We start from the raw sequence: 12,047 nt of genomic DNA on the forward strand, positions 1-12,047 counted from the left end.
CTTCTCTACGTTTAATTGGCTCATTGATTCAGCCTTTAATTTCAGATAATTTTATATATATATATTTTTTTTTTTTTTTAGTTTCTTAAAATTCTTTCTCTTTTTATTTCTCATTCTTTTCTTCTTCTATTAGACTCGGCACCTTGTGTTCTATACTGTTCCATCTTTATGTATTTTTCTATTAATTCATTCTGATTTCATCTATATACATTTGTATCCTGTGTTGCAGCCTTGCGCACTCAGGTACAATTTCTGTATTTTCTTCTTATTTCCTATTTATGCATTATATATATATATATATATATATATATATAAAATTTTAATTTTCAGTTTTATTATTTTTTAGATATTGGTACGTGGACAAATATGGTAGAATTAAATTTAGGTACAAATCAGCTTAGTAAAATTCCAGATGATATTCAGTACCTTCAGTCACTTGAAGTTCTCACACTCAGCAACAACTTGCTCAAAAGAATTCCTGCAACCATTGGAAATCTAAGAAGGTTAAGAGTTTTAGATCTAGAAGAAAATAAATTAGAAAGTTTACCAAATGAAATAGGTAAAAAAGTTTTTAAGTATTAAAATTTCTTTAAACCCTTTTTCTATTTCAGATCACAGTTTTTCACATTTATTTATAACTGAGTATCATAACAAAACTATTAGAAACCCTCCATTACCTCACTCCAGGCCCAGTTACAGAATTAGGCAGGAAGAATATTATCACAACCAGCTGATGCAAAGGTAGCTACTGGAGTCCCAAAAAAGGAGTAATACTCGGATACCATTGTAAATGGTTATATTTTTATGTTATAATATTATTATAAAATCAGACAACTAAATGTTAAACAAAAAACAAACAAGCAAAGGACTAATGAACAAAATTTAGCCTCAATTCATTTTGGTAAATTAATTTAATTCTCAATTAAGTTATAGTAATTCAAGTAACTACAAGTGATATATTTTAGAGATTAGGTAAAAATCATTTAGCCTAGTAAGTCGTGGTTGGTCACTTGACAGTTAACTCTAGAAAATAAACATTCTGCATTAACTATTAATCCATGATTAAAACTCTCCATTTTTTTCTACCTTCCTAAATGTAATCAAACTTTTACTGCAATAGTTTCTAAACTGATTTTTTTTTTTTGTTTTCATTCAGAAACTGCATGCAAGAACCTGTTAAATGACCTGTAACTGTATTTGCAGCTTTTATGCTTTATGCTTTTGAAGTAACATGGTACTGGACAAACACAGGCACTATGTTGATTTACTTTCAGGTTACTTGATTTTCTTCTCTGGCTGGTTCAATAAATCTCTAATTGTTTTTAGATGTAGCAGATTGTTATTAAAAATGATAATATGAAATCTGATATTCTTTCAAGATGACACTGTGGAAAATATGATGCATAAACCTGAAAACAGAAGTAGCTAATAGTATCAAATATATATAATAGTTTTTTGTTTTGTTTTTTTTTAATCGCACGCACGCACGCACGCACGCACGCACACACACACACAGCAGATATATATGTACATGTTTGAAATTTCACACTCTTAATAGTCTTTTAAATGGGAAAATGGAGGAATATAAGAGACTGGTGTTTCTCTTTTATGTTTAATATGTTTTTGTAAATTTCAGTAGAATTTATTTTATTATTATTTTTTATTTTGAAAATAAAAGGCATGATTTAAAATTTTTAATTTTTCATTAATCTTTACAAGCGGGTACCACTTCAATGAATTTTGCACAAGCATGGCATGATGCAGTGCTTGACAAGTGTAGCTCCTCCCATTCCATCATGTGATCACATGGCACTTATACTAAGAGAACTACCTAGACTGCACCCTGCCTTCACAAGCTAGTCATGTGACATCAATCACACTGTGCCAGTGCATTCCCTCTGATCTCAGCAACAAGCAGAGAGACAGAGAGAATATGGGTACCTTTTTTATACATTCAAAGAATGATAGGGAAGTGGTGGTTCACTAAATGCTGTCTTACCAACAACTGCATGCCAGCATGCCATGTGATTGATTGCACCAACAAACCATACTGTATTCTGAAGATGCAAAGAAGGATTGACAGATGGGATAACATTCTTAAGATTAAAACACACACTAAAATTAAAATTACAGAGGAGATACCTGCGGAGAAATAGAATGAATACATGCACCTCATTTTGCTGGCCGTTTATCAATCCTTTTCTGTTGGTGGGTAAACAGTCCCATTGGCAGAAATAAATTGTTTGCTTATGTAGATATGTGTGTCTCCTTTGCCAAATAAATTCCACTAGATTCGCATTGAATTGGTTTCCTGCCTGCTGGCACTTGTCTTTTCATAGCACTTCACCATCCCTCAATACTGTTGGTGTTTTCTCCAGTTTCACGATCGCTGAAGTGAAGCAAACTTGCCTTCATCAATCTCAACAACACATAGGACACCATACCGGTAAGAGATCAAAAACTACACTCATAAACCGTTCAATCGAGAAACACTTCTACGGACATAAGCAAACAATTTATTTCTACCATTGGGACCTTTTACCCACCGATGGAAAAGGATTAAAAAATGGTGGTGAAATGAGATACATGTATTCATTCTATTTTGCATACTGTAACCCCTTTGCATTAGTGTGTTATAATCTTTACAGTGGGTACCCCTTCCGTGTTTGTATCTTAGGTGTATGTGTTTTAATCTTAAGGATGTTATCCTGCCGATCAACCTTTCTTCGCATCTTCAGATTTTTTTTTTTTTTTTTTTTTTTTATGGAAACCCCAAACACGAGAGGTATCAGAACCTATAGTACTTAGTACCATGCATGGGTTGGAGGTTGAGAAGACGAAAAAAGGTATTTGTTGACATTAGACTTGAACTTCTGTAGACAGTAATTTTCAGGAAATACGTATGAAGAAAGGTTGTTCCAGAAAATGGCAGTTGAATGAATAAATGAGGAAGAAGAAAAGTTGGTTCTGTGAGTTTGAAGTTGGACAATAAATGGATGTTGGCTGGTGGTGGACTGTTTTGAAAGAGAGAGCGTGAATTATAGAAGCTAATTCAGAAGAACCGTGCCCATGGAAGTATCTGTAGAAAAGGCATGCAGCAGAAACAGTGCATCTATGAGACAGAGAGAGGAGAGACTCTGTTAGAGATGAGTCATTAGTTAACCTAACTGCCCTCTTCTGAATGGAATCTAGAAGCCTGAGAGAGAGGTTTTGGAGGCACCGCCCCAGATGTAGGAAAATTATTCCATGGTTGAGCAGACCTGCAATTTGTACAGAGTGAACAACTGTTTGGAAGAAAAGTAATGCCAAAAGCAAAAAATAAAACCAAGTTTTTTGGATGCAGAGGAAGCAATATTTGTAATGTGCTTGTGCCAAGAGAGAAGTCAAGGTAATCCCCAAAAGAGAGATATCATCTTGCTTAGAAATCGGAGTGTCACAAAGATAAGCAAAGGAACAGAAGAATCCTTTTATAAGACAGGACTGAGTTTTAGGATTGAAGTCAACTAAGTTGTCTTTGCCCCACTGGAGAATTACCTGGAGATCGGCATTTAAGGAGTTGGTAGCAGATATTCGAGAAGTAGAAGCTGATTGAGCAAGTCAAGGTTTCTCAAACTAGAAAGTGGAATGCTATCATCAGCAAATCTATGGATATGATTTCCAGTCAATGGAAGAAGGCCATTAATATTCAAGAGGAAAAAAGTGGGGGAAAGAACTGAACCTTGGGGGATACCAGCATTAATGGAGAAGTTAGAAGACAAAGAGCCATCTACCATCACCCTCAGTGAGCAGTCAGAGGGAAAACTGAATAACCAATTACAAAAAACAGTTGGCAAACAATAAGATGGAAGCTTGTTTAAAAGACCTTTAGGTGCCTCCGTAGCCAGGTGAGAAGGAACAGCAGTGCGTAGCACATGCTTCTTGATTAGACCAGGGTTCGAGCCCGTGACCACCAAATACGGAGGATGCAGAAAGGTCAGGGAATGACCACCATATATCCCTGGAGCAATATGGTCTTAATTGCTAATGCTCCTAGAAACCAAATAACAACAACAAACAGAAGACCTTTATGCCAAACACGATCAAAAACCTTTGAGATGTCAAGAGCAATGGCTTGTGTTTCACCGAACTTTTCCATTGAATTTGTGCATAGATGGATAACATAAGCCAGAATATCACCAGTGGATTGACACTGATGGAATCCATATTGGCAATCGTTGATCAGACGGAAGATTTCTAGATAGTTTAAGAGTTGGCAGTTAATTGATTTCTCTATTATGTTAGAAAGAGAAGAAGTATTTGCAATGGGACGAAAATTGGATGGCAGGGATTTGTCACCCTTTTTAGGAACTGGCTGGGTATGAGCAAATTTCCAAGCAGAAGCAAAAAACCTTTGGAATAAGAAAGTGAAAAAAAAGGCGGCAAAGAACAGGAGTAAGTTCAGGAGCGCAGGTTTTGAGAACATGTGGAGAAATACCATCAGGACATGGAGCTTTCTTAGAATACTGTACCTTGTCCAATATGGCACGCATTCATTGGAAAGACAGCATTCACTGTGGTGCCACTACCTATCATTCTTCGAATGTGTAAGAAAAGATACTCGTATTTTCTCTCTCTCTCTCTCTCTCTCTCTCTCTCTCTGCTTGTTGGCAAGATCAGAGGGAAAGTACTGATATGGCACTATTGATGTCATATATACTAGCTTGTGAAAGCAAGGCACAGTCTAGGCAGTTATCTCAACATTTGCTGGAGTGCCACTTTCCTATCATTCTTTTAAGCTGTAGAAAAAGGTACCCATATTCTCTCTCTCTCTCTCTCTCTCTCTCTCTCTCTCTCTCTCTCTCTCTCTCTCTCTCTCTCTCTCTCTCTCTCTCTCACCGAGATCCAAGAGAAAGCACTGGCATGGCACAATTTATATCATATGACCAGCTTGCAAAAGAAGGTGCAGTCGAGACAGTTCTCTCAGCATTCATTGTAGCATCACTTCCCTATCATTCTTCAAATGTGGAGAGAAAAGTATCCATATTCTCTCTCTGCTTGCCACCAAGATCGGAGGGAAAGCACCAGCATGGTGTAATTGATGTCACATGATCAGCTTGTGGCTGCGAGTCACAGTCTAGGCAGTTCTCTTTGCATAAGTGTCACATTATCAGTTGGGAAGAGCTATGCTTGTCAAACACTGCATTGCACCACGCCATTGCAAAAAATTCTCGAAATGGGTTCCTGCTTCTAAAGATTAACCTAACTTTTTATTAAAATTTAAAGTACATACAATGAGTACTGCAATCTATTAAGAAAAATATTGGCACTGTTTAAGCAGAATTCAAAATTTTTTTTGAACTTTAAATTTGGTTAGGAACAACTACCACTGCCAGGTTAAGGTCATGTTCATGCCATACTCACCACCATACCAAGACCTCCTGGAAAAACTTTGCACAAATCCACAGAAGATATATAAGGATGAAAATATCGGGAGCATACTTGACTTAGAAATCCCACAGGTTTTTCAGAGGTCAAAATATGATCAGATCATAGCTGAAAACAGTAATTTCCCTCAAATATTTCAAATAAATATTAGCCAACATCAATACATAAGCCATGATCAAGAAATTCAATAGTAGTCAAATCATGAGTACATAATCCAGAGTCAAGAATTTTACAAGCTTCCCAAGCATCAAACTCCAAACTAGTGATAAAGCATTCTAATTTCTCTTTACAGTAAAGAAAATTACTTTAAGGACAGCTGTCTTCTTTTTATTTCTTTTTGATTCCTAACCTAGCAAGTTCTCCAGCCATTTCGTTACTAGGTGGCAATGCTTCTGACCACACATTATAGGGCTGAAAACCTAAGCTTACTCTCGGCTTTTCATGGTTTGAAATGCTGCAAATGAATAACAATAATCACTCCAAGCTGCCAGATGTAACTCACATTAGAAGAAGAACAGAAAACAAAAATTAATGGAACAGCTAAATGACAGAAGAATGATATCAAAAAAAGGACATAATGAGGGCCCTGGGTACCAGCAATTCACAGTGTGCTTCAAGTTACAGGAACTCCCCGACTTATGTAATACTCGACTTACAGAAATTCGACTTTACATAAGTTTTTGCCAGCCAGTGCAAACTTAAAAAAAAAATGTGGAAACGTATTTTGCATCCCGTAGGAATAAATGGGAGGTATCGTGAAAATATTGTAATAGGAACCCAATAACGTGTGTTTTTTTTTTTTTTTTTTTTTGTAATTCGTTCCAAGTCCTTGGAAGTTGAAAATTTCACTATATTACTAAGCTATTTATCTCTCTAAAAGGTCATATTTATAATGTAAATTGCACTACACTTTCATCATTATCATATGTTCCATTATAAGAATCAATTTTGAATGCATTTGTGATATTTTTCTAAAGCACGTTTCTGGAGGTCATGACCAAAAAACAATTTGCACTTTCTAGTTTATTGGGCTTTTCTGTTAGTGTATCTAATTATAAACAGGTAGTAAACTTGATCTTATTGCATTTGTGATAATACTGATAATGCAACTGTGTGGGTTTTTACACTATTATTGCAAAATGTGTCCCCCTGCACTGAAATCTTCAATCATATAAAAAACAAATTTTCAGAAACTTCTCTTCATTCCTATTTACGTATTACAATGAGTGTGGGTTTTTACACTATTATTGCAAAATGTGTCCCCCTGCACTGAAATCTTCAATCATATAAAAAACAAATTTTCAGAAACTTCTCTTCATTCCTATTTACGTATTACAATGATGAAGGGAAAGTGACCAACAAAAAGTGCAAGTAGTAGTAATGTCAGGAAATGAAACAAAATTGGTTTAGAAATGAAGATAAAAATGATTAAGAAGTAGTAGTAGTAGAAGTACAAAGCAGGACAAAGTTTGTCATCTATTGCAAGGGAATTAGGTCTCACTGCTTCAACAGTGAATGCTATTTTAAAGGACAGTGCACATATAAAAGAACATGTCAAAGGATCAATGCACTTAAAGTCAATAGTGATTACAAAACAGCGTTCAGGTGCTATATATCGAAGATGGAGCAGCTGTTAATAATATAGATGGAAAATCAGATTGAGAAGTGAGTGCCCTTGAGTCTAATGACCATTCAAGCAAAAGCAACAAGTATTTATAAAGATATTAAATACAAGCACGGCGAACCCCAAACCAAGTTAGTGGCAAGCAACGGGTGGTTTAATAGGTTCAAGCATCATGCTGGTTTCCACAATGTTAAAGTATGCAGTGAAGTTGCCTGTGCCGATTCTGCAGCTGCAGAGAAATTTTGTGATATGTTGGAAAACATTATTGATAAAGTTTCAACGAAGCAAATTTTTAACGTTGGCGAGACTGCTCTGTATTGGGAAAAAATGTCGGATTGAACATACATTGCCAAAGAGGAAAATACAATGCCAGGTTTTAAGGCTTCAAAAGATAGGGCTGCACTCTTGCTTGGGGCTAATGCAGCAGGAGATTACAGATTAATACCACTGCTTGTGCACCAATTTGGAAATCCTCGTGCATTTAAGGGCTGTCTGTAGTAAAAAGTGAGAAAAATTTAATGTTAGGGGACTTTTGGAAATCTTACAATATTTGCCCCACCATCTTAAACATTAATAAGGCTTGGGCATTGTCTGCAGTAGACAATGAGAAAAATTTTACATTAAGAGACAATGTAAAATTTCAGATGGCAATGGCATTTCATGAAAGTGCATCGGCAGTGGCGAGGTTTGAGAAGATGGAACATGACAGCAGACGATTCTTAAAAGTTAACAGAGGTGTGAATGATATGCTTGCTTTCTACAAAGAAATCTACGATGAAAATAAAAAAGCCACCGTCATCCATTAATATGTTCTTTCGTAAGATTGAGCGGCCGACTGCTTCTAAAACTCCACAGCCCTCAACCTCTGCAGCGGTGTACTTATCAGATGAAGACGTCGATTCTGGCAATGATGCTCAAGAGGTAAAACTTACTGACATTATGCCTGTCTGCTCTCTCTTTTTTTGTATTTTTATAATTTTGAAATTTTTTTAAATTGCACGCTTTTGTCATTTTTCCTGAGCATGAGATAAAAAATTGAATAAATAATTCTATTCACAAGTTCATTGAACATTTCTTTTTTGATTCAATCAATTCAGTGAGCATAGTTGCGAGCGCTGCACAAGCATGGGGGAAATACCGACACGTAGCGTTCCACGGAACGCAACCCTTATTTAAGTCATGGGGTTCCTCTATATTTATGACATATAAAGTGCTTGTTCTATATTTCTGTATTTGGTAAGCCTTTCTTTTCAACAAGAAGTTGGCAAAGTTTCTAAAAAAGAAACTCATTTTTCTTTTTCTTTTTTTTTTCCCGTTATTATTAAATTAATAAACTAACTCCACAAATTTCTAGCCACTTGGTGGCACCTCCTGCCTCTGCATGATGAGGCAAGAAACCTTGGCAGAAAAGTTCATCTGCCAAGGATGAAAAAGGAGAAAATGTCAACTATATAAGGACTCCACCTTACAGGCCCACTGATTCATCACACTTTACAGAACAAGCTCATAACCTCTCCATGCTAATAGAAAGACACAAATAAAATGTCTGGCCTTGTTTATTGACTGACCAACCAGTTAGCAAACTTATTCCTTTTTTGATCATCATCTCGTATATTGATCTGCAATGGACAGGAACTATGTTCCCCCCCCCCCAAAGACATAGCAAATGCTTTTGCTGAGACTTTTGTTAAAACTTCAGCAGCAAATTCATATGACGTTCAATTTCAGAAAATTAGAGAGGCAGCAGAAAGGCACAAGTTAAATTTCAACACCAGTCTCTCTCTTCCATATAATCAATATTTTACAATATCCAAGGAGTCTCTTAACAGAGCACCTAATAGTGCGGCTGGCCCTGATGGTATATTTTATATTATACTGAAACACTTGAATAACACACAACTTTACAAACTTTACTAATATTCCTTAACAGAATTTTTCAAGAAAATGTTTGTCCTCGCTCTTGGAGATATTACTTGTATTAGCCATCCCTAAATCAGGAAAAGCTCGCTCTAATCCGGCTAACTATCGTCTGATTTCTGTAATTAGTTTAGGGGAAACACTGGAAAAATTGCTTCTCAAATGCCTTACCTGATTTTTAGAGTCACGTGACATCCTGCACAAAAATCAGTGTGGCTTTCGATGAAAAAATCTGTATTTGATATGATGACTAAAGCAGAATCAAACATCAGAAATGACCACCTAGTTATAGTAAGTAAGTTTGGATTTGGAAAAGGCTTTTGGTACAACATGGCATTTCGGTATTTCACAGGATCTTCACACCTTTGGACTACGAGGTAGGCTTCCCTTGTTTATTCAAAGCTTTCTCCGTGGCAGAATCTTTCAGGTTCGTTATCTAAATGTTCTTTCTAAAATCGATATACAGGAGAAAGGCATTCCTCAGGGATCTATTTTGAGTCGTACTCTATTTTTAATAAAAATAAACATCATCTGTGATATTCCAAGCACAGTTGAATTATATCAGTATGCAGACGACCTCATGATCTCGTGCCAAGGTAAAAATATGAATTCTATCAAGAGAGCTTCAGATTTCAATTAACAAAATAGAGCTGTGGATGTCTCACAAAGTACTACTTAGCATAAAAATCAAACTGTGTTCATTTCTGTAAAAAGCATAAAATCCACCGAGCCTGAATTACAACTTAAAAATTTTACCATACCTCTTTCCAATAGTATCAGATTTCTTGGCCTAATCTTGGACAATAAATTAAACTTCATACAGCACATCACACATCTGAGAACCATTTGCTTGAAAAAATTAAATATCCTCAGAGTACTATCTCCATCAACATGGAGTGCCGACCGGTATACTCTGTTTCAATCATATCGGGTTTTAATTAGATCTTGCTTGGATTACGGAGCTTCAATCTATGACTCAGCCAGGAAAAGTGCACTACTTTGGCTAGACACTATCCATCACAATGCTCTAAGGATTGCTTTAGGAGCATTCAGAACTTCCTGTGTACAGAGTCTATATACAAGGTGTCTCAAAAATATTGGTACAAACGTTTAGGGGAGGTAGGTAACATCTAAAGGAATGTGAATCGCATAGGAACCCATAACCGGAAACGTCATGGGAAAGTAGTAGCAGAGGCACAAGAAGCAGAAATGACACAAGACTTAGTGGCAATTAGTGTTTGCCACTAATCAGCAATTAGTGGCAACATTTATTTGACATAATATTAACAATGGAGTACGAGATGGATACATTTCATGATGTTACAACAGATGCTCAAAGGTTCCACCAAGAGACGCGATGCATGCGTGAAACTGACACAGCATGGATTTGCGGACAAAGTCGAACACACCTGGAGTTTCTTTGACAGTAGCAGCAGCGCAGACAAGTCTCGCCACAAGATCCATTTCCGTCTCCACTGGCGATTCATACACAATAGATTTGAGGGGCCCCGCAGAAAGAAATCAAGGCTCGATAAATCAGGTGAGCATGGGGGCCAGGCAACAGGTCCACCATGACCAATCCATCGATGCCCAAAACGCCTGTTCAAATGGTCACGAACACACCTTCCATAATGGGCAGGCACCCCGTCATGTCGAAACCAAATGTCGCGTTTCACATTTGCTGAACATCGTCAAGTAACCCTGGTAGAACTTGTTCAAGAAAGATCCGATATTTAGCAGAGTTCATGTGGGATGGTAACAGGTATGGGCCGACTAAGCAGTCACCGACCATACCTGCCCACACATTTATTGCGAAGCGATGTTGTGCTGCATGGGGGCGCACACCGTGTGGGTTGTCGTGAGCCCACACACCCAAGCATTGTGCTGATTGAATAAGCCTTCCCGAGTGAAATAAGCCACATCCATGAACAAAACATAGGCTGTAAAATTCAAGTCTTGAACACTTTCTTGGAGAAACCGTCTACCGACTTACGGTGACGTTTCCGGTTATGGGTTCCTATGCGATTCACATTCCTTGTTATCTACCTCCCCTAAACGTTTGTACCAACATTTTTGAGACACCCTGTATAGAGGCACATGAATCTCCACTCCACCTTCAGAGGAAAATGTTGCTACTCACCTATGCAGCAAAAATACAGTCTTCCCTTTCATCCTATCTGGCCATACTTATTCGAGCCCCAGTGGACCACCTTTTATGATAACAAACATAACGAAAACAAGCCAATTGGAATAAGTCTACTACAGTTAATAGAATGCTGGAACTTACATATAGATAATATCTTTCAGAAAACATACACTTATGAATCTCCATGGTCTAGTTATATACGGTCTGTGATCTGTCTTTCCAACAATGGGGGAAAAAAACAGCAGATCTAATCATCAGGACACTCCATGTTGCATAGCTAAAAATTCTCGATGTTTTCACATATATAACGATGGCTCAAAAACAAGTACAACAGTAGGTGCAGCAGCAGTTGCTTCTATCTTTACTAGTTCTGTGTCCCTTCCGAAGGAATGCAGTGTCTATAATGCTGAACTGTTTGCGATAAAGATATCTCTAGATCACGTAACTGATTTGTCCTGTAAGCAAATAGTTATCTATTCTGACTCTTTGAGTGCAATAACAGCATTAAAAAATTCATCCAAGCCAATCCACCCTGTCTTGAAGCAACTCAGATCACCGATAATTGTGTTACGTGCTGCAAACAAATCAGTCACTTTCTGTTGGATACCAGGTCATTTAGGCATCAAAGGAAATGAACATGCAGATCAAGCAGCTAAACATCCGACTACTGCATGCTCTCCTAAGTACCAAGTGCCATATACAGACTACAAATCAGTCATAAAAAACGTGTGAAGGACAATGGCTGCACTGGCAGGCTCAGGGCAGCAATAAGCTGCTGCAATTTAAACAGGAACCTCAGTTGTGGGCATCAAGCATGAGATCAAATAGGCAAGAGGAGGTGATCCTGGCTAGAACGTGTATTGGGCATATGCATCTAACCCATATTTATCTGCTTGTGGGTTTTTTTTTTTTTTTTTTTTGTTTTTTGGTTTTTAG

At 37.2% G+C, this 12,047-nt stretch overlaps 1 protein-coding gene across 3 annotated transcripts in view; it reads left to right on the plus strand.

Annotated features, from left to right (window-relative positions):
* Nucleotides 1–12,047, plus strand: part of LOC150078496 (leucine-rich repeat protein soc-2 homolog) — a 487,454-nt gene that overhangs the window by 436,540 nt on the left and 38,867 nt on the right. For all 3 annotated transcript variants that reach the window (XM_090385300.1, XM_090385301.1, XM_090385302.1), the window contains one exon: nt 347–559. In XM_090385300.1, the coding sequence (XP_090241426.1) occupies nt 347–559 (213 nt within the window). The remainder of the gene's footprint in view (nt 1–346; nt 560–12,047) is intronic.

This window comes from Mastigoproctus giganteus, chromosome 11, assembly GCF_048544385.1.
Source record: "Mastigoproctus giganteus isolate SK-2022 chromosome 11, ASM4854438v1, whole genome shotgun sequence".
NCBI lineage: Eukaryota > Metazoa > Arthropoda > Arachnida > Uropygi > Thelyphonidae > Mastigoproctus > Mastigoproctus giganteus.